Raw genomic sequence first — 26,755 nt, forward strand, 5'->3', positions numbered from 1 at the left:
ACATATCCAATTTTTTGCTAAATTTTGTTTTCACCCTCTCATCATTGACATATTCCCTTTTCTTCATTCAGAGGGAATCTAGGTAGTGAGTGGATAGAGCACTGGCTTTGGAGTCAGGAGGATACTTGACCCTTGCTAGCTGTGTGACCATGGAAAAGTCACTTAACCCTGTTTGCCTTGCATCCAGGGTCACCTCCAGTCATTCTGATTCATATCTGGCCATTGGACCTGGTTGACTCTGAAGGAGAAAGGTAGACTGATGATTTAGAACAGCACTTCTTCATTCAAATCAAATTCATGTGATTGTCATAGCATCTCCTCAAGGACAAACATCATCATCTCTTCATTCATAGAACCACAGCCCTATTTCAAGCCTTCATTGCTGCTTGCTTAGACTATTGCAGTAGACCTCTAACTGCCTTGAGTCTTTTCCTATTTCCATCCATCTTCTACTCAGTTTGATCATATCATCTCCCCTGCTCAATTTAACTTCTCTGGCTCCCTATTGCTTCCAGGATCAAATATATACTCTTCTGTTTGACATTTAAAGCTCTTTATAATCTTGGTCCTTTCTACATTTTCAATTTTCTTGTACTTTATTTCTATTCACACATTCTTGTCATTCAGCCATGATGGACTACTTGCTATTCATCGAAAACAAAATTTCATTTCTCCTGTCACCATACCTTTGCCCTGGAAGTCACTCAATCCTGGAACCCTCTGCACTACTGCCTCTTGATTTTTCATTGTCCTTCAAGATTCAGTTTATGTTTCACCTTTGGCAGGGAGCCTTTCAAGTCTCCCCAGTTGCTAATACCTAATCCTCTCAGATTGCCTTCTGTATGCGTGTGTATATATATATATATATATATATATATACATATATATATGTATATATATATATATATATATATATATATATATATATATATATATATAATATATCTTGTACGAACCTAGTTTTGTGCATGTTAACTAAGCATTAAAATGTGAACTCTCTGAGGACAGGAACTGCTTTTTACTTTTCTTTGTAGCCCCTGTCCTTGGAACAATGCCTGGGACACACACAGTAAATGATTTATAAATGCTTATTGATTTGATTTAACTAAGTCTCAGTGTTCTCATCTATGAAATAGCAGTAATAATACAGGTTATTTCCCTATTAAAGGTATTAACATGGCACTAAGATTTTTGGGACACTCTGTAGTTGTATAGAGTTTTAATCAGGAGGGCCTGGGTTCAGATCATATGTGGGACACTGAATAAGTTCACTAGCTGTACAAATGCACCTAACTGAATGACCTTGGACAAATCACTAGATCTTTCTGAGCCTCAGTTTCTTCATCTGGAAAATGGCAATGATAATATTTGCAAAACAACATAAAACACAGAGTCAGTAAAATCTGGTTTAGAATTCTGTCTCAGAAAACTTAACTAGCTGTGTGACTTCAAAAGAGTCCCTTAAGTTCTCTGAACCTCACTTTTCTCAACTATAAAACTGGGATCCTTATAGCTTTGTTTAAATATTAAATGAGATAATTAATGGAAAGCTACTTGCAAACCTTAAAGCATGACTTAAATTAGCCATTATTGTAATGATTATTGAATATGAGTAGGTCTTTTTCATTTTGCTCATTATGTTTTCACATGCCCCCCCTCAGTCTCTCTCTTCTCTCTTTCCTCCCCTTCCTCTTTTCTCTTCTCTCTTTTCTCTCTCTCTTTTCCTCTCTCTATATGTGTAACTACATATATATATATATATATAATAAATATACATATGTGCTCATATAAACAAATATCTGTGTGAGAGACATCCTGATGTAATGGAGAACAAGAGATGGACACAGGAAAACTGAGGTTCTGACACTTATCTGTGTGACCCTGAGCAGGTCACACAAGTTCTGTTCTAGTTGACTCTCTGAGATTGTTAGCAGAGAAGATGCCAAATTGTATTGGCAGAAAAAAATTTGAGAGTTTCCTATACTATGGACATTACAGATCTAAATCCTATCCTACCCTAAATAGAATGAGAAAGAATCAGACATGACTGAAATCAGATCAGACGACAATTCTTTTATTTTATAGTTGAGGAAACTAAGTTTGAATCCTGCTTCAGACCCTTAAGCAAGCTGCTTCTTCTCTCTTGGCTATCAGTTTCTTCATCTGTAAAATGAGGGGATTGGACTCCATTACCTCCAACTGACAAACTGTTCTCCATTAGTATTTCTATTGCCTACTATAAGGTGATTTGGAAGGAAACATTTTGTAAACTATTATGTGCTTGAGAAATTACAAGATCATGCTGATGACATTATATAATGGGTATCATATTGCTTGCTATCTCAATGGATGGGGGAGGGACTGAAAGGATGGAGAGAAATTGGAACTCAAGATTTTAAAAAATGAATGCTAAAAATAAATAAATAAAACAAGATTATGCTCAATTTGGAGTCAGATATCCTGGAGTCAAGGGCTGCTGTGTGAACATGAGAAGTCATTTAACTGCACTGGACCTCAGTGATCTCTTCTGTAAAATGGGGTAGGGAGTCTAGGACAAAATGATGCCTAAAGTCTCTGGTTCCATGTCTATGATCTTGTGATCCTATCATAATCAAAACATTGCTATTAATTTTGGTGCTCAAGAATCAGTAAGATGAGAGATGGCAGGTGCATTTTCTCTGTCTTCCATGCCTGAGATGCTTTCCCTTCATCTATTGCCTTCCCTGGATTCCTTCAAGACTCAGCTAAAATCCCTCTTAAAACTAATTCTAGTGCTTTTCTTTTCTTTACTTTTTATTTATCCTGTTTTTAACTTTTGGTTAGGTGGCACAGTGTAGAGAACTCTGCGTCAGGAGTTAGGAAGACCCTATTTTGCCTTAGATACTAACCAGCTATGTGACTTAAACAAGTAACTTCTTTGTTTTTTTTAGGTTTTTTTTTTTTGCAAGGCAAATGGGGTTAAGTGGCTTGCCCAAGGCCACACAGCTAGGCAATTATTAAGTGTCTGAGGCCAAATTTGAACTCAGGTACTCCTGACTCCAGGACCGGTGCTCTATCCACTGTACCACCTAGCTGCCCCTTAAGCAAGTAACTTAACCCTGTTTGTCTCAGTTTCCTCATCTGTTAAATGACTGGAGAAAGAAACAGTAAACAATCCCAGTATCTTTGCCAAGAAAACCCCAAATAGAATGAGAAAGAATCAGACATGACTGAAAATGACCAGACATCAATCCCTTTATTTTATAGATGAGGAAGCTGAATTTGAATCCTGATTTAGACACTTAATGACTTTGGGCAAGTTGCTTCTTCTTTCTTGGCTATCAGTTTCTTCATTTGTAAAATGAGGGGACTGGACTCTAAAACCTACAACATTCCTTTCTACCTATAACCTATAGAAATATGATCCAATGAGTTGTTGTGCAAATGTTTATTGACTGATTCTGAGAGGAGGGAAAATTTGACCAATATCAAACAGCAGAATCAAGTCTATGCTTTTTTCTACAACATCAAGAAATCTCATCATTCCTCTAGAGAACACAGTAGTGTTGCACAGAGGGGGAAGAGAATAAATGTTTATATAGTGCCTACTACATACCAAGTAATATTTTCTCACTTAATCAACTATGTGAGGTAGATACTATTATTTTCCCCATTTTACAGTTGAGGCAGAGCTTAAGTGACATGCCCAGGGTCACAGAGATTTTAGAAGTCTGAAGTTAGATTTGAACTTAGGTCATTTTTGTTTGAGGTCCAATACTCTATCCACTTCATCACCTAGTTGTTTCATAGTACAGTAGAAAAGGTTCTGGATCAGGTATCAGAAAACATAGGTTCAAATTCTAGTTCTCCTGCTTTCTACCTGTGTGATCATGGGAAAACCATTTTCTGGACCTCAGTTTCCTTATCAATAAAAGAGGGCATTGGTCTTTGAGGTTTCTTCCACCTCTAAATCTGTGATCCTAATGATGGTCACCGGGATGGACCTTGGATTTGGTACGTGATTTAATTGAAGGTTGTCAGCATCAGGCTTAATAATGAATTTCATCAGGTTTTTTTTCTTTTTCTTCCAATCAGAGGTCATATGGTACTGTCAAGGGAGTAGACAAGATGGTGGTGTACCCTGGATAAAGGATAGTTTAAGGTAATTTCTGTGAATGAGGAAGACTACATAGGAACTGCCTTGTCAGAGATCCAGTGACTATGGACAGTGAAAATAACTCTGACTTGGCCAGGATAGAAGCTACTTTTAATCATAATTAGCAGGTATATAAGATATATAGGTGCTCTACCCATTTTATAGATAAGGAGACTAAAGCTGAGGGAGGTTGAGTGAGCTGCTCAGTCACATTTCTAGGAAGAGACCAAAGCAGGAATTGAACTCAGGTCTTCTGTACTCCATATTCAATATTCTACTCACTGCACCACCTAGTGGTATCAATTTTGCAATTGACAAATGGGCAATGACAGCTCTTGGTAGGAGTTCCTGCCAGGTCAGCCTTGAAGTGAGCCAGAGGAAGAGCAGTTTGTAATAGGAGAGATTATTTTGTTCTTGGGGATGCTTGGAGAGCTTCCTACCTGCCTGGAGCCAGGGAGATTGGCCTGAAAAATGGTACCTCCCAGTGTGGTGTCATTCTTCCTTTATCCCTTTCTCTATCCTCTCTTCTCTCCCCCCACCTTTAGCTTGACCTGAAAGGCTCATTAACGACTGGTTGAGTCAAGCTGCCTTGGGCCCTGGGAAGCTGTGTACCTGGTGTCCTCTCATTTGTGTATTACTTGTACCCTGAGATTTCCTTACTTGGCAATAGAATAGTTTGGGCACTGGAAGCAGCTGACTATGAAAGAAACGGAGAGTGGGGAGGTGGGGAAAGGAGAAGCACAGAGAGAAGCAGGCAAGGAGACAAGCAGGACGACAGCTGAAATTTATCTTGGGCTCTGAGATTTACAAAGCAATTTACGATGTGATCTCATTTGACCAACTCAGTGATTATTATCCCCATTTTACAGCTGAGGAAATTGGAGTCAGTAAAGGGAAGAGGAAAGTGGGAAGAACACTGGCCATGCAGTTAAAGGAACAGGGTTCCAAACCTGAGATGGATGTTTACTCCCTCTGTGGCACTGAACTAGTAACATCACCTCCCCAGGCCTCAGTCTCCCCTCCCCCGGGGAAAACGCAAATTTTGGGTTGAATGAGATGCTTTTAAAACTAATTTTGATGATCCCAAGTGCTTTGTCCCTCATTATACAAGTGTTTCAGGTGGGATTTAAATTCAGTTCTTCAGACTTTGGATCTCTTCTCAAGACAACGCATTGCCTTTCCTATTTAAAAAAAAACCACACACAACTGAGTAAAATAATGCTTGGCAACATAAGATTAGGCTTAAGGAGAGGAGAAAGGAATGGGAAAGGAGGGGGGAGGGAAAGAAATGAACAGAATGGATTAGGCAATCTTGAGAAGGGGTGGGCTTTTGTTCATTTTCAATCTCTTTCCCATCTCATGAGGGTTCTGTGAGAGGACTCTTCTGGCCCCGTGTCTGGAATCCCAGGTCTGTGCCAGACCAGCCTAACCTTGTCAGGGAGATGTTTGAGGAGAGGTGGACTTGACAGGCTGAACTATCTTTTCCTGGGCTCTGCTCAAAGCTCTTTGGAGAGGCTGGCTTTTTCTTTCCTTACCTAGCCTGCTTTTTCTGAAATGTGAATTCCCTGACTGCTCTGGCTTTCATGTACCTAAAAGCATCACTGCCTTTTATCTGAGAAAATAGCTGATGCAGGAGCTGGGCCATTGTGTGGGCACCTGAGAGCCGAGGATCAAAAGAGGGAGGGAGAAGCAGCAAAAACCTGGAGCCTATTTTGGCCCCATCCATAGCTAAGAGCTCAGAGAATCCCTACCAGCCTCAGCTGTAGCTCCATTCCCAGTGTCAGCCCCAAGGCCTGGCCCTAAACCCCTGTGTGGGGTTGGTTGCTAGATATCTCAGATATAGGATATAGAGTTTAGAAATCATCTGGTCCAACCCTCTTTATTTTATAGCAGAATGAACTGAGACATAGAGGAGAGATTTGACCAGGATTGTTTAGCTAAGTGAGTAGCAGAGAAAAGATTGGATAAAAAAAAAAATTCATTGATGTTATTTATCTTGTTTTTATGTCCCTCCCCAACCTATTCTCAATAAGCCAGCCTTTCTAACAAAGGATAAAAAAGAAAGAGGAAAAATATAGCAGAGCAAACTTTAAACAAAATATCAACTGTTTTCTCCAGGATGTACAATGTTTCACAGCCAGAGTCCCCTGTTATGTCACTCTATAAAGTAGGGTGAGAAATGTAGTTTTTTTTTTTTAAACCTCTTTTTCTGGACCAGAATGGTGTACCCAATGTTTGTCTTTGGTTTTTATTGTCATTCTTTCCATTTACATTGTTTCAGTGACTTTGTAGTTATTGTGTCTGTTGGTTCCCTGGTTTCACTCTGTATCAGTTCATATATGTCTTCCAGAGGTTCTCTGAACTTTTCCCTCTTTATAATTTTCTATAGCAAAGCAATAATCCTTTACATGGGGTATCTAGGTGGTTTGGTGGATAGATTGCTGCTCCTGTAATCAGGAAGACTCATTTTTTTGAGTAGAAATCTGGCCTTAGATATTAACTATCTAACCTTGTTTGCCTCAGCTTCCTCATCTGTAAAATGAACTGGAGAAGGAAACTGCAAACCACTCCAGTATCTTTATCAAGAAAATCCCAAATGAGGGGTGGCTAGGTGGCGTAGTGGATAGAGCACTGGCCCTGGAGTCAGGAGTACCTGAGTTCAAATCTGGCCGTGTGGCCTAGGGCAAGCCACTTAACCCCATTGCCTTGCAAAAAAAACAAACTAAAAAACTAAAAAATAAAGCAAATCCCAAATGAGGAATCAGACTGAATGACAATGAACTGTATGACACTGGAGTACCATTATTTAGTGATTCTCATTCCTATACTGACTTTATTTTGAGATCTTTGCTAACACAAAAAGTTCTGTTATAAACAGTTTGGTGCTATTGATTAATTGATATATAACCTTTCTGTCTTTGACCTCCCTGGGATCTCTGGGTCAAACAGTATAGACATTTTAGCCACTTTTAAAAATACTGTAATTATAGGGATGGAAAAAGAAACTTCATAGGTCATTGAACCCATTCACCCACACAAACATTTTTCATTTGAGTAAACTGAGGTACAGAGAGATTACATCATTTGTCTAGAGTCATACATACAATTAGTAAATATTGGAGTCAGGATTTTCCAGAATGGTTGTCTCGTTTCACAGCAAAGCTAATATTCTAGTTCAGGTTTTCCAAGTTCAAACTCATTCTTTTCCCTCTAATATTACATTGTCTCTTACAGCTTTCAATGATGATTGGGCTGTCAATGCCCTAAAATGAGAACTGACTGACTCACTGAAGGCCTTCCAGATCACCCTGAAAGTAGATGAGGGTTAGTCCCAGGATGGATCTTGATTTTAGTGCTTTGCCCCTTTGGTTGGGTTGGTAACTAGAGACTCATGGGCTAGAACTAAAGTCATTGTGGTCACTCCGGATAGAATGGGGAGGTGAACATGGAATGGGAAAAAAAAAAACATAATGGCTCAGAAGAAGGATGTAGAGCATCAGAGGTGGAAAGGACCTTATAGAACATTTGTGACTTTGTGCAGGTCACTCATCCTCAGTTTCCCCATATGCAAAATGGGGATAATATCAATAGTACTATCACAAAAGGTTATTGTGAGGATCAAATGAAATAATGTATGTAAAATATTTTGCAATCTTGAAATCATATAATTGATAGCTATCACCATGAAGGGAAAGCTGGAGATGTGACACCAATAATTTCTTTAAGTATATCTCAGACATTACTTTAGGAGATTGGAACATCCTTAGAGTAAGATTGAGAATTTAAATCCCACTAAAGTTTCAAACCTCAGATAAAGAAAATGATTCAGAGTTTTGGACTCTGTCCCTAACTTATCCCCAACAGTGGATTGGGAAAGTAATTTGTTATGTGAACCAAGGAACAGTAATTTCCCCATTCTGGGCCTAAGTTAACTCCTCTGTCAAATTGAGGATGGGGTGGGGAATTTGTATTGTATGATCTCAAAGTCTCTTCTAGAATTGTTTTGTGAAGTGGAGTGTCTGGATGATTCTCAACCTCAATCAACCAGACACTTAACAAGTATTTATTAAGTTAATCATACATTGGTGACAAAGTGGTTAGAGTGCTGTTCTTGAATCAGGAAGACTCTGACCTCAATTATTTACAAACTGTGTGACCCTGAGCAAATCATTTAACCTCTTTTTTTGTCTCAGTTTCCTCAACTATAAAATGTGGAGCACTTATCTGGCAGGATTGTGGATCAAGTGAGATAATATTTGTCCATAGTTCTTGGTACATGGTATGTAAATACTAACTTCCTTCTTAGGTTTCTCCTTCTCCCTTGCACTAGGCAAGGGATGAAGGGCAAAAGCAAGAAAGTCTCTGCCCTCAAAGAGCTTACAGTCCATTGATGATTTCCTTTTCTTTTCTACCTTAGAAAGTGCTACTAGGAATATTTTAACCTTTCTATCTTTGACCTCCTTGTGATTTATATACAAAATAAAAAGAAGATAATTGAGGGGAAGAGAGCTCACAATGTTTAAACTGAGTTTTGGAGGAAACTAGGAATTCAAAAGGGAGAGGTAAGGATCAATCAGCAATTAGCTCCTATTGATGAAAGTCTTATTTCTGCCTTTTAGGAGTATATAGTTTAGATGAGGAAGGACATGCCCAGGAAAAGATGACTCACCATTCAAAATTATCAATGCCATGGTGGCACAGTGGATAGAAGGCCAGGCTTGGAGACAGAAAGACTCATCTTCCCATGTTCAAAAGATACTTCTGGGGCAGCTAGGTGGTATAGTAAATAGAGCACTGGCCCTGGAGTCAGGAGGACATGTGTTCAGATCTGGCCTCAGACAACTTAATAATTACCTAGCTATGTGACCTTGGATCAGTCAATATGTAAATAATCCTGTATTGCCTCAGTTTCCTCATCTGCAAAATGAATTGTAGAAAGAAATGGCAAATCAAAACCCTGAATGGGGCGAAATGACAGAAAAATGACTGAATGGCAACATGCCAGAGGACTTAGGAGAAGAAAGGCATGGCTATAGACTTGGTTGGTTGGGAATTGGAGGAAAAAATTCAAGGATGGTTCTTGGATCTGTCATTCTGAGGTGGGCAGGGGATCATGGCTATGGGTATATGGTCAGAGACAATGATAGAGAAAAAGAGAGAAGGGGAGGAAATAGAGGGAGACAAAGATAGGTAAAAGAAAGGGGGGGGCAAAGCAACAAGATAGAGAGGGAAGGAGAGGGAGGCTAAGACAGAGATAAGAAAGAGAAGGGGGAATGGGTAAGGACAGAAAAAATAAGGTAGAGAGGAGAGAAAGAGAAATAGATAGAGAGAGAGATAAGAGAGAGAAGGGAGAGGGGACCCAAAGAGAGAAAAAAAGCAAAGTAGAGAAGAATGGGGGAAAGTGTGTGGAAGAAAAGACAAACACAGAGAGGAAGATTAGAAAGGAGGATAGTTAGTTACCTAAGGAGATTTTCCTTTTTCTTCAATATTCCTCCTTTCTCACAAAGACCCTTGAATCTTAGTACAGGATTATAAGTGCACCTATAAGTGCTATGTTCCATGGAACATAAACTTCTACTTGTTTCTTCTGTAGGGAAAGTATTGGCTTGATTAACTCACTCTCTCTCTCTCTCTGCAAAGCAATGGGGTTAAGTAACTTGCCCAAGGCCATACAGCTAAGTAATTATTAAGTGTCTGAGGTCGGATTTGAACTATAGGTTTTCCTGACTTACAGGGCTATTGCACTATCCACTGTACCACCTAATTGCCCCCTGGTTTGTTCTTTTGCCCAATACCCCTTGGGACCAACAATAGAGGCACTGAGGTGAAATATTGGAGAGCCAAGAAATCTAGAGTTGAGCCCTCACTCTGCCATTTAAGGGACATGTGATCTTGGTTAAGCCACATCACTGTTCTTTGGGCCTCAGTTTCTTCATCTGTACAACAGGGATAATAATATCCTTCCTCAATGGGATGGCTCCTGCGTTCAAATGAGAGAGTGGATGTAAAAGCACTTTGTTAAATTGTAAAGAACTGTCCAGATGTAAGGTTTAATGATAATGAATCTAATTATAATTATAATCACATGGTTGACCAGGGCCACAAGTATAATCTGTGGTCAGGGAACAGTTTTCCATAATAATAATAGCTTACATTTTACATAGCACTGTGATTTACAAATGCTTACAAGGTTGATCTTAATTTTACATTTTTTTTTTTCAGGGCAATGGGGTTAAGTGGCTTGCCCAAGAACACACAGCTAGGTAATTATTAAGTGTCTGAGGCCACATTTGAACTCAGATCCTTCTGACTCCAGGGCTGGTGCTCCATCCACTGTGCCACCTAGCTGTCCCTATAAGACTGATCTTTACTTGAAAATAAAAAGTGCTTTACCAAGTAGTTAAGTAGCCCAGACCTACAGAGGCTCATAATCACCCTCAGACGCATTCTAAGAGACATCCTTGGCTTCTCTCTTCTTTGTTTTTGGAAGCTAAGAAACAGCTTTTATTCCTTACTGTACAGTTTGGACATCTTTGTCACTAAGGAAATTCAGCAACTTCCCTCTTTTATTCAGAATACGTTTACTGAGAATAGATTCTGTATAAGCAACTGGGTTAGGCCCTGGGGGAGATACAAAAAGAAATAAACCGGGTTCCCTGCCCTCAAGGAACTTATGGTCTATTTATTGGCTAGGTAGTTGATGGTACAACATAGAGAGTGTTGTTGAGTCTGAACTCAGTAAGACTTCAGTTCAAATCCAGCCTTAAATGCTTATATGTGACCTTGGGCTTGTCACTTCCCCTGCCTACCTCAGTTTCTACATCTGTAAAAATGGGGATAATAGTAGCATCTACTTCCCAGGGTAGTTGTAAGAATCAAATGAGATAGGGGAGGCTAGGTTGGCACAATGGGTAGAGCACCAGCCCTGGAGTCAGGAGTACCTGAGTTCAAATCCGACCTCAGACACTTAATGATTTACCTAGCTGTGTGGCCTTGGGCAAGCCACTTAACTCCACTGCCTTGCAAAAAAAAAACATAAAAAAGAAAAAAGGAAAAGAATCAAATGAGATAAGATTTGTAAAGCCCTTAGTACAGAGTCTGGCACTCAGTTGGACCTTAATAAATGCTTGTTTCCTTATTTCTTTCTTAATGGTAGTGGAGGTGGGCTTGGACCCAAGACCAGGAACCATATAACTCCCAAAGTATAATTTGAAAGTAAGAGGCACTGTGGTATAGCAGAAGAAGTAGGCAGATCAAAGTTTGGTCAAACTGACTCACCTGTTGCATCCTTAGTGTGACTTTGGACAAATGGTTTTTCTGAAGATCTCTTAGTTTCCTCTGCTATAGCAGATAATTCTTGCATTACTCATCCTGTAAGGTGATTGTAAAGAATTTGCTTTGAAAAGCACTTAAAAACATTTTAGAAATTATTCAAAATGGCATCAGACAAGTGTGCACAGGTACTCCAAAAACCCTAAGGGAAGAGAGAGCTCTCCTGACTGGGGAGATGAGGGAAGGCTTCATGAAGCAGGTTCTACTGTTGCTGGGCCTTGAAGAAAGGGGAAGACTTTCATAAACAAAGATGAGAGATCATAGGATCATAGACACAAAGTTCATGGGATCCTTGGAGGTCAGTGAGTCAATACCCTTATTTTACAGATGAAGAAACTGAGTCACAGAAGGGTGAGTTGCCATGTTCAGGGTCAGATATCTCTTAAGTGTCTGAACTCAGGGTCTTTTAAACTCCAAATCCAGTTCAGAATCCACTACATCATGTTGCCTCCAAGCTGAGGGAAGAAGTGGAGGAGACCAAGACAAGGACAGGGAGGAAGCATCTCCTCTGAGGCCTCCCCTCCTTGCGGTTGATGAGGAGCAGTTGTGAGATGAGAACAGAATGTTAAACACGTGTCACTCCTTCCCTGCTGGGCTGTGGTTGCAGAGAGAGAGACTGAGGAACTTGGAGCTGAGCCAGATTAGAGTCTAAATAATCACCCTGTTAGGGCCTTGAGAATACCTCTCTACCCATAGATGAGCCCTCCACTCCACTGGGGGCAGGAGGAACCCGGGAGGGAGGGAGAGGAGGCTATAGAATTCTCTTAGCATTCAGAGCAGTTGTCACTGGCTCACAATGTGATGATAGTCCTGGGGAGTTGTGTGTAGGGGGGACTTGGGAGAGAAAAGGGGGAGTAGGGGAGACACAGAGGAGATGGAGATAGAGGAAGGGGGGAGACAGGGAGATGGTGACATAGGAAGGATGAGGAGAGGGATACAGAGGGAGATGGAGACAGAGGAATGGGCTGGGGGAGAGACATAGAAGGAGACAGAGAGGAGAGGTGGGGAGAGAGCCATGGACACTGGAACAAAGAAAGGAGAGGAAGAAAGAAGACAGTGATAAACAGAAAGGCGGACAGGAGAGAGAAGCAAGAGAAAAAGGGGAAAAGGTGAGACCAATAAATTGGAGAGGGACAGTGAGATAGAAATAGTAACACAGAGACAGTGAGGGAGACAGAGACGAGAGAAAAGAAAAGGACAGAGAGACAAATATGAAGAAACAGAAAAGAGAAAACAGAAATGGAAAAATAAGAGGGAGAGACCAAGAGGATAGAGAGAGGCAGAAACAGAGAATGAGAGAAACAAAGAAACAGAGGACTATGAAGAGAAGGAACCAGACTGGTAGACAGATATAGAGGAGGACTTCCAAGAAAAAGAGGGAGAGAAAGAAAGTTGCTTAAGAACAGAGGAAAAACACCAACCCCTTGGGGTCAAGTTGGTCCTCTGTCAAAGGAATTTCAGGCATCATCCAGTAAATGTCTGTCTTGGGGATAGGGGATATTCTTCAGGAATTGAAATAGCATCTCTGCCTAATTCCATGGTCCTGATAGCTGGAATATAGGTATTGAAGGAATATGGGTACAATTGAACCTGCTTTTTTGCCTGATTATCCCTCCTTAGGTATGATCAGACTATTCCTCTCCCCACCTTTTCTACAGATAGATAGATAGAATATTTATTAACCAACTTGTGGCCCAGTAGACAGAGCACTGGGTATGGAATCAGAAAGACTTTATCTTTTTTTTTTTTTTTTTTTTAGTTTTTGCAAGGCAAATGGGGTTAAGTGGCTTTCCCAAGGCCACACAGCTAGGTAATTATTAAATTTCTGAGGTTGGGGTTGGATTTGAACTCTGACTCCAGTGCTCTATCCACTGTGCCACCTAGCCACCCCCATCATTTCTTATGAAAGTAATATTCTGTTACTTCTCATATCTGAATTGATTTAAACATTCCTCAAATGATGGACATTTACTTTAATTCCAGTTCTTTCTAGCACAAAAAGGGCTGCTTGTGAATATCTGGCAGGGAATAAAGACTCAAGATTTGAACCTAGACCCTCAAAGTCTAGTTCTAGAACCTTATTTTATTTATTTTCTTATTGTACCTCACTATAGTTTAATCTTTCTAAAGTTCAGTTTTCTCTTCTACAATATGGGTAGGTAACAATAATGGCCAGAGCCACCGGGTGGGGCTTGAATGAGAAGTCTTGGTGGAGTTAGATATTCAAATGCAGCTATTTTTTCCCACAACCCTTCTATTACCCAGAGAATCATGTAGTATTCCTGAGAATCAGACTAGTATTCCTCAAGGGAATCTGAAATTGAGAAGTAGTGAAAGTGGGAGAACTCTTCCTGATCTTTCTCTTCTAAAATTATCTTGTTTGTATTATTTGATTGTATCTATAAAAATGTTTCATTCTTCTTCCCCCACTAGAATATAAGCTCCCTGAGAGCAGGGATATTTTTGTTTTGTTTGTTTTGTTTTTAGTAGATATTTTGTTTTTCCAATTGCATGCTATGGTAGTTTTCCAACAGTCATCCATTTGTAAATTATAAGTTAAACATTTTTCTCCCCCCTCTCCTTGGCAGCAGTCTGGTAAAAGTTATACGTGTACATTTGTGCTTAACATATTTACATATAAGTCATTTTGTGGAAGAGGAATTAGGACTAAGGGAAAAGAAAGAAGATCATGAGATAGGAAAGAAAAATATAAGAGAAGTTTTAAAAAAGTGAACATAGTATACATTCAGATTCTGTGGGGTTCCCCCACCTCCACTGGCTGTGGATGACATTGTCCTTAATAGGTCTCCTTGATCTCAGGGTCGTCCTTGATCTCTGAATTGCTGAGAGGAGCTGCATCCATCATGGTTGATCAACTAACAATGTTGTTGTTAATGTATACAATGTTCTTTTGGTTCTGCTCCCTTCACTCAGCATCAGTTCCTGTAATTCTTTTCATGCTTCTCTAAAGTCCAACCACTCATGTTTTCTTATGGAATAATAGTATTCCATAACATTCATATACCACATCCTCTCAATTTCCAATTCTTTGCCACTATAAAAAGTACTATAAATATTTTTGAGTATGTGAGACTTTTCCCATTTTTTTCATTCCTTTTGAATATATGCCTAATATTGGGATTGCTGGGTCAAAGGATATGATTAGTTTTATTGCTCTTTGCACATAGTTTCAGAAGGAAGCAGGGATCTTTTAAAGTTTGTTTTTTCTCCCATACATGTACATCTTAGTTGAACTGCCCTGCATGTTTTCTGTACTCAATCTTCTATCACTCATCTCCTTTTGCATAGCCTGTTTCCCATGCTTAGAATACTTACCATGTCTTTGACTTCTTTGGACTCGATTCAGATGTCACCTTATGGGGAAAGTCATTTTGATTACCCTAGTCATTAATGATTTAGCCCTCTCACCCAAATTACCTCTTTATATTTTGCATCTCATTGCTAGTAGAATATAAACTTCTAGAGGACAGGAATTATTTTTCTATTTTTTTCTTTATTTTCCCAATCCCCTTGCACAGAAACTGGCTCTTATTAGGAGCTTAATAAATGTTTGTTGGATTTATATCAATTTTCAGTGTCAGGAGATATTAGGATAAGCCCAGAGATCTTAAGGTAGGTTGGGAAGAAAACAGTCTGTGGAAGGGCCACAGGCAGGGAAGATACTATCTCTGGGCCCCTTGTTTCAAGGGGAATTTACCCTAGGGTGGGGATGGGAATTGGAGAGAGAGAGGTCATGAGCTGGGCAGTCAGGTTCAGGGTTGAGGCCCCTCTATCTAGCCTCTGGAATTAGTAGTTATCTCTCTGTGTCCCCCCAGATCCCTCAGATCAGCTACGCATCCACAGCTCCTGACTTGAGTGACAACAGCCGTTATGACTTCTTCTCCCGAGTGGTGCCCTCAGACACATACCAGGCTCAGGCCATGGTGGACATCGTCCGTGCACTCAAGTGGAACTACGTGTCCACACTGGCCTCAGAGGGCAGCTATGGCGAGAGCGGGGTGGAGGCCTTCATCCAGAAGTCCCGTGAGGATGGTGAGCCAGTCACCCCATGGGGGTGTGTGTGTGTCTCTGTGTCTATGTGTGATTGGGGGTGGGTATTTGGGGTGGAGGGAAAAACTTGGGGTAGAATGTTCATTGTACTTAAAATCTCATCTGTGGGGGGTGGATCTATATCTTTTTCTTGCTCCTGTGTTGTCCGAGAGAGGTCTTTTGATGGTATATTTATAGATTCCTCATAGACTTAGAATTGGAAGAGACTTTGGAAGTCATTAAATCCAATCTGCTTTAATAAGGACCTTCCTCTAATTGAACCTGATCAGGTGATCATCTAACCAGCTCTTAGAATCCTACAGTGATGGGAAAACTTACCACCTCTTGAGGCAGTCCCTTTCTACCTGGGATCTCTTTAATTATTAGGATCTATGTCCTTACATCAAGCTAAAATCTGCTTTCCCACAACTTTCACCTAGTGGTCCATGTTTTTCCCTCTGGCCCAAGCAGAAAAATTCAATCCTTTTTCTACAATGGTGATCCACTAAATACTTGAAAAGTTCTAATTCCACCCCATCCCTGAGTCAAACTAGCTGACATTCTATTAGAATTCTATATAGCATCTTCCAGTTTGAATGATCATAGTAAAAGTTTAATTTTTTTTTTTGGTGTCATAGATCCCTTTGTCAGTCTAGTGAAGCCTATGGATTTCTTCCTAGAATGTTTTAAAATCCATAAAATCAAATATATAAGATTACAAAAGAAACAAACGATATTATTTTGCCCTCAATGTTCATGAACTCCCCCCCTCCCCCCTTCCCAGATTTAGAGTTCTGTGATCTCCAGGTCAAGATATCTAGTCCAACCTCCTCTGCCCTTCCCCCAAGGAATCCCTTTTTGTTCATTTCATTTCATTTTTGCTTGGATACCTCCAATAATAGGCCATTACCTGCCTGTTGAGCCATCCATTCCATTATTGGAAAGCTCTCATCACTAGAAAGTTCTTTCTAATGGAGCCCAAATCTACTTCCTTGAGCTTCCGCATAGGGGTCCTATTTTTTTCTCTTGGTAGCTACACAGACTAAATATTATCCTTCTTCCTCTTGGTAGCCCTTCAGGTATTTGAAGACAGTACTCATCTTCTTCTCACTTACAATATTTCTCCTCCAGGCTAAATATTCCTAGTTCATTCAGCCAATTCTGAGATGGCATGGGGCTGGAGGAGGGAAGAAGGAATAAAAGGAGTAGAATAGGAAGGGATCAACCATATTAAGGTACCCTAAGAAATGTAAGATAGTAGGAAGACAGTGCTGTGGAAAAATCATTGAACCCAGGAGATCTGGGTTCAAATACTGCTGCTTAATATGTGACATTGGGAAAATCACTTTATGAGCCTCAGGTTCCTACTCTGTAAAATGAGCGGGTTGGACTCTACAGTCTGTTAAAAAATCCTTCTGGTTCTGTTATCTTATGTTTCTATATGGTTCTAGGGCACTAGGTGCCAGGCGACGGAGTCCTGAAGACTAATTTAGCTTCTAACAGTTTTTCCCCAAGGGGAGTATTCCAGCAGAGATGCAGGCCACATTCTAGAGGAAAGGAAAAGAAGTTTGCTCTGGGGTCCACAAGTCATGTTGGAAGATGCAGGACCTAGACTGGCTATGACACAATTCTCCCTCCCCCCATCCCCTTTCCTGCCCCTTCATACTCCCAGCAATGCTGACTAACCCTCTTCCTCCTCTCAGCCTCCCTACCCTAGTCTGCCCGCAGCTGATGCTCAGGTCTCTAAATAGCTTAATGTATGCTTCCCCGACCTTGCACTAACATCTCTATATATATTTATACCTTCACAGCCTAAGATTATAATTGCTTTTCATAAGGACCACATAGTGTCCAAATGCTGGCCATTGGTAATACCCTGCAGACCTAATCCTGCTATAAATCTCACATAAGCCCTTTTAATTGTATAGTTGAAGCAGCCTTTGGTTCCTGCAACCGAGGCTGGAGGGAGCCCAGAAGTGGGGCAGTGTTGATGGATGGGCCCAGTTCCCAGCCTCCCCAGCTGAGGTTCTGAAAGGGGAGCAGAGGAAAAGACAATCCCTGACTTCCCCTCCCCTCTCTCTGGGCCATTTCTCTCTTCCTGAGGTCTACCTGTCTAGAGGGTGGGGGCTTAAGCAGTGAAAGAGATAGATAAAGCAGGTCAGGGCTGGGTATGTATGTTTGTGTTTGGGTAGTTCCTGGGCTCTCCTGTCTTTCACAGTGCCTCGGGCTGGGAGATACCAGGGACTCTTCATCTCCCATCCCTTTCCACCTGATCTGGCTTAGAGCCAGGCAGCAGCCCACTCTCCCGCCTTGTGCCTGGGCTGTGCCCTTCTTGAGTAAACAATGAGCCAATTACCACAGCCCCCAGCCTGTTAAATGAAATTTGATGGGGAGGGGTGGGTGGAGAATGACTTTAGCCCAAGTGAAAGACAGAAAGAGAAAAACTGCTGCTCTCCAGATCTCCAAATTGAAATCTGAATTGAGCAGTCGGTAGAAAGAGGCTGATGTACCTTGTAGCCTAATCCCTCCGAAAGATTAAAGATGTCTTTGGCCCGTATATTGTATTGATTCATCTTCTGAAATATAAATCATCTGTGAGCCTCTTGGCAGCTGAAACATCAGCATTGAGGAGTTAGAACTGGAGTTGGGCGGTGGTGGGCGGTGGAGAGGAGTGGGGTGGAGGGAGAAGAAGGGATGGATGCTCACTGCTCTGAGGACAAACAGGGACAGCCTAAGAGTCAACTGGCTTGGGGGCCTTCTGTCACTGCCCTGGGCTGAGGAGTTGGTACCTAGTCTGGGAAGAAACAAACTTCTGCCTAGGGGGAAAGAGGAGAAAGAGAAGGGGGAGATGGAAAGGAGAGAGAGAGAGAGAAGAAAAAGGAGAGAAAGAGGAGAGGGGAAAGAGATTGAGGAAAGAGGGGTGGGGAAGTGAGGAGATGAGTAGGGTAAGGAGAGAGGGGCGAGGAGAGAAGGGAGATTGAGGAGAGAAGAGGGGAGGAGAAGAAAGAGCAAGGGGAAAGAGAGAAAGAAAGGCGAGAGGGAGAAGAGAGGAAGAGGGGAAATGAAGAGAGGGGGAAAGGGGAAAGAGTGAGAAAGGAGGCATAAGGAAAGAGAATAGTGGGGAAGTAAGGAGAAAGATGAGGGTTGGAATGAGAGGAAGAGGGGAGGAAAGGGAAAAAGTGCAAGCTTAGCTCTCAAAGGGTAGAATCATCTATGGTTAGCCTTGGTTGAACTTTCTCTCATTCAAATTGGGGAAAGGAGAGAGGGGGATTATGTTTTCACTTGAGTCCAGAAGAACAGGAGGAAATCCCATGAACCTAAGAAAGCTACAGAGGGATTGGTGAGAGCTAAAAAGAGAGTATGATTCCCTAGCAGGTTTGTGATCCTTGCTTAGCAGATGTGTTGAAAAGAAACCTGGGTTTGAGGTTCAGATCTGGACCCTATTATATCTTTGGGTGAGTTCCTTCAACCCTCTGGGCCTTGGTTTCCCCTCTTTAAACTAAAAGTAAAGTTCTGGAATGAATGAAGCAGCATCAGTGGCAAGTCTTGGGCACACAGCTTTTAAAAGTGAGGCAGTGGCTGTTCTCAAGGTGCTCATACTCTAATTGGGGGAGATGACTCTTAAAAGTAAGTGCAGCTGCCAGTCAGATGAAAAGGCCTGGAATGGCAGGTCTCAGGAGGTGCTTAGGTTACCTAAGTAGATGACAGTGCTGCCAGACTGTGGAGCCTGAAGGCAGGGCAGATGGTGAAACCTGCTGGTCCTCTAGCTCATTGAAAGGCATGGGGTTGTTGACTCCCATCTCTTTCACACATTGTGAGCACTTAGGCAGCCCAGGTGAAGGGGGAAGGAAGAGGGAAAGGTGCTCCCAGTGATGGCAGTGTCTTTCTGGATGGGTTCTGAAATGAAAAGGAAGCTGATCTCCAAGCTCTTTCCTAGTTCTGACATTTTGTGTTCAAGATCCTTTCCAGCTAAGATAGATCAAGTGCTTTTTCTGTCATTCTAAACTCTAAGATGGCAATTAGGGAGTACAATGGTTAGGGTGATGGGACCTGGAGTCAGAGAATGCCTGAGTTCAAATCTGACCTCAGATATTTGTTAACTGGGCAAGTCGCTTAACTCTGTTTACCTTAGTTCCTCATCTGTAAAATGAGCTGAAGAAGGTAATGGCAAACTACTCCAGTGTTTTTACCAAGAAAATCACATATGGGGGCATGAAGAGTTGGACACAACTAAACAATAATAAAGTTCTAAGGTTCCTTCTAGTTCTGAGATCCTTTATTCTAAAATTCTTTCCAGCTCTGATATTCTAAGCTCTATTTTCCGACATTCTAAGTTTCAAGGTCCCTTCCAGCTCTGACATTTTAAGTTTTGTGTTCTAGATTCTATGTTCTATAGATTTTTCTGTGTCTGTCACTTTTTTTGATGATATAGGCTATGCTTGGTTCAGTGGTTATCAGTTTCTCCTGATTTACCTTTTCCACCCCCCACATAATAGTATTTTATTTTATTTTCCAATTATATATAATGATAGCTTTTTCCATATTTAAATAAGCCAGTATCTCTCCCAATTTACTACTTTTAAAAAAGAAAAAAGTCTCAATTTTGGATGAGGAAAAGCAATACTAGTAAAATTATATTAGAAGATGATAGTTTTCAACATTCATTTTTTTAAGATTTGAATTTCATTTTTTTCTCCCTTTCTCCCTTTCTCCCTTCCCCTCTCCCCAAGACAGCAAGCAATCTGATATAGGTAATACATGTACAATCACTTTAAACATATTTCCACATCAGTCATATTGTGAAAGAAGAATCAAATAATTGTTTTGCTAAAAAGAGCTAAGCTAATTGATTATTACACAGTGTTGCTGTTATTGTTTACAATGTTCTTCTGGTTCTGCTCACTTAGGATAAATTCATTTAAATCTTTCCAGGTTTTTCTGTGTGTCCTGCTCGTCATTTTTTGTAGTGCAATAGTATTCTATTACATTCATATACCACAACTTGTTCAGCCATTTACCAGTTGATGGGCATCCCCTCAATTTCCAATTCTTTGCCACCACAAAAAAGGGATGCTATAAATATTTTTGTACATGTGGATGCTTTTCTCTTATTTTCTAATTTATCTTTTTTTTTAAAAGAAATATTTTAGTGATAGTTTTTTTCTTTACATCTCAGTCATTTCAGCCCTTCTGCTTCCCTACTCCTCTTTCCTTCCCCCAACTCTTTCTCTTGGCAAAGAAAAACACAGTTAAAATTGGGGACCACATTCTGTCCTTATATACAATAGTCTGTCCAACTAGTGCCCACTTCTTTGCCATGAAGGGGGAGGTAGACTTCTTATTTTGTCTTCTAGGACTACTGCTAGTTTATCTTTTTAAATCTGTGTTTCTGTCTCCTGTTTTTACATATTTTCATTTCCAAATATATCTCTTCCCTATTCTCATAACAAAATGTAAAACAAAGAAAAAAAGAAGTTCTGCAAAACTAACCAACATATCAGAATCTGCACATGCAATATTCTTCTTCCATATCCCCTTACCTCTCCAATGAAAAGGAGGTGAATTCTTTTTATGTCTTCCTCACTGTCAGGCCTAGTAATTATAATTTAAACTTCATTTAGTTTTAGCTAGGTGATGCAGTAGTTTTAAGTGCTGGGCAGGAGTCAAGTCAGGAGGACTTGAATTCAAGTCCTTGGATATTACTTGAGCAAGTCATTTAACCTCTGTCTGCGTTAGCCTTCTCAACTGTAAAAAGGGGTATAGTTAAATTACCTACCTTCCAGGATTGTTTTTAGTATCAAAATAGACAATATTTGTAAAATGTTTAGGACAGTATGTGACAGATGTAGTAGACATGTGATATAATATGATATAGCATAACATCTATGAACACATTTATAGTATATAAAAAGATATATGTATATATAACTACATAGTGCTAATTATATATATAAATAGCTATTCCCTTCCCTTTCCTTTTTTATTCCATTTACATCTTATGGTCATACATAGGCATATGATAACATCTTAAATAATGCTTGTTGATTGATTGGTTAATTCATTGTGTATTTTGTACTCAGTACATATTGACTGTATATTACTTCCCAGTTATGCTTGTTTTATTTTGCATCAGTTTATATAAATCTTTAATATATTTCTCTGTATTCTTCACATTTGTCATTTCTTATGGAATTACAATATTTCATTGGATTCTGGTACCATCTTCATTGTCTTTTCAGTCACTTAGACTTTTCCTTTCTGGTCAATTCTTTTTTCAGTTTTTGCAAAGTAATGGGGTTATGTGACTTGCCAAAGGTCACACAGGTCATTATTAAGTGTCTGAGACTGAATTTGAACTCAGGTCCTCTTGACTCCAGGGCTGGTGCTCTATCTACTGTGCCACCTAACTACCCCATTTCTGATCAATTCTTAATAATCCCCTCACCCCAACCATACAACTTCATATACATTCTTAGTTTTCAGCATGGTAGCAGCAGTGAGGGATTATTTTTATTCTTACTTTCATTAGCATTAAGTGTTCATATATTTCTCTGGATTTCCTATCAGTCCTGTGTAGTAGGGTCTAAAATGGGAAACGGGTTCTGATACCCAAGTTTAATTCTCATCCCATTGTGTGACAGAAGTATGTACCATACAGGTGTATCATAGAATGCTACTTTCTTTTCACATGGGTGTAATATTGATTATTTTTTTAATGAGTGGAGGAGAGGCAGGAGGAAAGAAGATAATTTGTAATTCAAAATTTAAAAAAATGTAACAAATAAAAGTATATATTAGAAATAATATTAGCTCCTTGTAGGCAGAAGTTTGTTCATTTTTATCATTGTGTCCCTAGTGCCTATCGTGATGCCTGACACATGGATGATGTCTATGTTGATCAAGCACATCATCCTCATATTGAAGACCTAGCTGGGAGTCATTGTTGGGCAGTTTTTTCCTGAGTTCAGATCTGGTCTCAGATACTTTCTAGCTGTGTGACCCTGGGCAAATCACTTTACCAAGTGTGCCTCAGTTTCTTCAACTGTAAAATAACCTGAAGAAGGATTGGTAAACCATTCCAGTATCTATGCCAAGAAAATCATAAATGAAATCAGAAAAAGTTGAACACAACTGAAAAGACTGAACACTAGCACACTATCAATATTCAGCCAGTTGCTACTTGAGTGTTTGCCCCACATTTGGTGATGTACTAGGTGATATATAGGAGAGACAATGATATTCTTGCTCCCAAGCAGCTTACAGTCTAATCAAAAGAGAAGATGGATCCACGGTTCCACAAGCAAAGCTCATTTTTAGCCCTTCTATAATTACATAGTACTTTCACAACCATTATCTCTCTTAATATAGACAGGATTCAGACTGGCTAGGGATTATTGCATTCATTTCACAGATTATGAAACTGAGCTCCAGGAAGGCATAAAGAGTTGATCATGAGGTCTGAAGTGCTCAGAAGGTTCTATTCACTCCTCACTCCTGGTCCCAGGCCTGACTCTTGCCTTTTGGGTAACTTGGTTGGAGGGAGAACCCAGAGGATTTACATTAGTTGGACTAAAGAGACCTCAGTAGGAAGATCAAGGTGAGACACAGTAGGACTGAAGGCAGGCTCCCCTGGACTTATTATGAGTGGAAGAGTGCAAACCCCAAGAAATTGTCTAAATATTTATAATAATATTTATATTTATATGAAGTTTTAAAATGTGCAAAGCACTTTATATTATCAAACTTTATCTTCAGAATGAAGATGGCAGGGTAGGATATAAGGTAGGGTTTGGATTCAGAAGATCTGGTTTTCAATCCTTTGCTATTGTGTGTCACCTTAAGTCTTTTTTGCTTTAGAGAGGATCTCAGTTATCTCATCTGTAAAATGTGAGGTTGGGATGACCTCTGAGGTCCCTTCTCCCTCTCATCTATAGTTTTATCAATCCTATGAGGAAAGTGAAATTATCCTCTTCATTTTATAGATGTGGAAACTGAGACTCAAAGTGTCATGTAGCCAGGAAACATGAGAGGCAAGATGTGAACCTAGGTTTTCCTGACTCTTAAGTTCATTGCTCTTCATTACATTATGTTTCCACTGGAGTTTTATAGCTTAAAAATAATCCATTAAATGCCCTTTGGGTTTTAAAGGACATCCATTAAGAGGCAGGTGGTAGAATAGAAAGTGAACCACATTCAAATGTTATCTTTGTCATTTGTCATGACTCAGGAAAGCAATTTACCCTCTTTGGACCTCAGTTTCCTTATCTAGAAGATGAGGGATTTGGCTGGATGGCCTCTAAATGTATAACTTTATGAATTATCATCGAGGTGTCTTAGCTCCTCCCTTCTTTGCTCTGTTGTGTCTCCAGTCTCAGGGGCTGAACTGTAGATGAAAAGTCACCTTCTTGACCCTCAACATCCCAGAAAAGGAATTCTCAAAAAGGGTCTCCTAGAAAGAACTGTGGATCTGGAGTCAGGAGATCCCCATCATGAACTACCTTTTGAACGTTGGACATGTCACTCATAGAGATTTCAGTTCCTCCTCTGTAAAAGAAGATATTAACTGCATCCCTCTTTTTTTTTTAGGTTTTTGCAAGGCAAATGGGGTTAAGTGGCTTGCCCAAGGCCACACAGCTAGGTAATTATTAAGTATCTGAGGTCGGATTTGAACTCAGGTACTCTTTGACTCCAGGGCCAGTGCTCCATCTATGCCACCTAGCTGCCTCGAAAAATACAATATTGAATTAAAAAAAAGTAAATGGCTGAGTCCCGGCTTGTTAAGCAGTGAGGTGCAATGGAAACCTCACTGACTGACTAGTCAGAAGTCCTGGGTTCAAATACCACCTCTCATGCTTGCTACCTGTGAGACCTTGGACAAGTCATTCAGATTCTCTGGGCCTCATTTTATTTACTTATAAAATGAAAAGTTAGACCAGAGGCCCTTGTGGTCCCTTCTAGCTCTACATCTGTAAGCCTGTGATTTAAAGCAAAATCCTTCATGAATGGTAGGTCTAGACAACTTGTACAGCCCAGAGTCAATAGTTAATAAACCTTTATTAAGTATGTACTATATTAAATGCTGGGGCTTACAAAGAAAGAGCAAAAATAGCCCCTCCATGAGTGTGTGTGTATTTACAAGATGCAGAGTATCTTGTATCTACTTGGAAGAGAAAGTGTCTGTCGCTGATGAGACCCAGAAAGGAAGGAAGCCAGGAATTCTAAGAGGCAGAGGTGAAGAGGATGAGCATTCTGGGCTTGGAGACAGGCCACAATGGCTCAGCTGCCATACCACAATGAGGCATGAGGAGAAGACTTTTGTGGAGGGCCATTTTCCCCAGAAATCATCTTACATCTATTTTATATCAGTGCTTTAAGTTTTGCAAAGCACTTTATAGTCATCTGATTTTGTTCTTGCAATAACTCTGGAAGGACTATTTTTGGGCAGGTAGATGATGCAATGGATAGAGTGCTAGAGTTGGAATTAGTAGTTCAAATTCTGTCTCAGACATACACTAGCTTAGCTATGTGACCCTGGACAAGTCACTTTATTGCTATCTGCTTTTGTTTCTTCATCTTCAAATGTGGATAATAATAGTACCTACATGTTCTTTTTTGGCCCTAGAAGGCAGATCCCAGGAGAAATAAATGGGTGGAAGCTGTAAGACTGCCAGTTTAGACTTGATGACAGAAAAAAAAACAACCAGACAATTCCCTAGCAATTAAAGCTATCCAAAGTAGGATGACATGCCTCTTAAGAGGCAGTGGGTCTCCCTTCCTTGGAAGTCTTAAAGCAGATGCTAGATGATTACTTGTCGGGTACTTTATCAGGGATTCCTTTCATGTGTGAGTTGCACTAGATAGCTGATGAGGTCATTCCAACTGTGAAATACTGTATTTTGTGATGCTGTGATGCTATGAATGTGTATCCCCCCTCTTCCCCCCCCCCCAGCAAGGGAGTTTCTGGCATGGTACATTCCCCCCACCCCCCACCCCGGGAGCAGGCTACCGGGGGAGAGAGGCAATGGCTTTTCTTCCAGGGCTATTACTCTGTGATACATTAACTGTGATTGGTATTTAGCCAGAGGGCCCAGGCGTGGGAAGCATTGCAGAGCATGATCAGCCAGTGAGGCTTAATTGAACATCATCAGATGCCACAGGGCAGCTGACTCGAGGACCCCAGGGCAGCAGATCTTGCCATCTGGCTGGGTTTGATGCTGATAAAGATCTCCAGGGGGTTGGGTTTTGTGACAGATCCCCAAGTGAGAACTCCAACCCTCAAGGTTGGAATGAGATGAGTTAAGGTCTCCCTGACTTGGGATACACATTCAATTGGGGTTATTAGTCAGGCTGCCAGGACAAAAGTCTTAGATTTGAAGTTAGAGGCTCTGGGTTTGAATGGGCTCTGCTACTAATTTGTCTTTCCAGCATAGTGGAATCAGAATTAGGGTTAAATCCTGCTTTGTCTGCTACATACTACTTGAGTGATCCTGGGAAAATTCTTTCTCAGTTTTCTCTTTTTCTTTTTGGTTTATATTCCCTAGATGATCTCTCAGGTTTCCGCCAGCTCTAAATCTATAATGTTGGGGGCGGCTAGGTGGCACAGTGGATAAAGCACGGGCCCTGGAGTCAGGAGTACCTGGGTTCAAATCCGACCTCAGACACTTAATAATTACCTAGCTGTGTGGCCTTGGGCAAGCCACTTAACTCCATATGCCTTACAAAAACCAAAAAAAAAAAAAATCTATAATGTTAAGTAAAGTCTGGGTATGTGGGTGTGGGGGTAGGGGTATGGGTGAATATATGTATACACACATACAACTGGAGGTTAATTGAAGGCAAGGGATTGTTTTTGCCTTTCTTTGTATTCATATTGCTTGGCTTATAATAAGCACTTAAATGCTTTTTGATTGATTGAGTTGGCACTTAATATATTAAATGAATTCTTACCCTGGGTCTTATACTAGGCAATGTCTTTAATTCCCTTTCACCCTCTCTATTGATTTAATAGAAAGATTTTGGGTCAGAGATTTGGGTTCTGATCTTGGTAGTGCCACTTATTTACTAAGGTGACCTTAGTCATCAACTTTTGTGCCCCTGAGTTACTCCTCTACATATATATTATTTTTATTTAAACTATGACAATACATAAGCACCATAAATAAATTTTTTAGGTTTCTTTTGTTAACATTTAATTAATTTATTTTCACATTACTACAATAGTCTTATTGTAGAAGTAAA

General features: G+C 40.3%; 1 protein-coding gene across 1 annotated transcript in view; it reads left to right on the forward strand.

Annotated features, from left to right (window-relative positions):
• Positions 1-26,755, forward strand: part of GRM4 (glutamate metabotropic receptor 4) — a 329,809-nt gene that overhangs the window by 122,590 nt on the left and 180,464 nt on the right. The window contains exon 3 of the mRNA XM_074236529.1: positions 15,304-15,520. Within this exon, the coding sequence (XP_074092630.1) occupies positions 15,304-15,520 (217 nt within the window). The remainder of the gene's footprint in view (positions 1-15,303; positions 15,521-26,755) is intronic.

Source organism: Macrotis lagotis, chromosome 5, assembly GCF_037893015.1.
Source record: "Macrotis lagotis isolate mMagLag1 chromosome 5, bilby.v1.9.chrom.fasta, whole genome shotgun sequence".
NCBI lineage: Eukaryota > Metazoa > Chordata > Mammalia > Peramelemorphia > Peramelidae > Macrotis > Macrotis lagotis.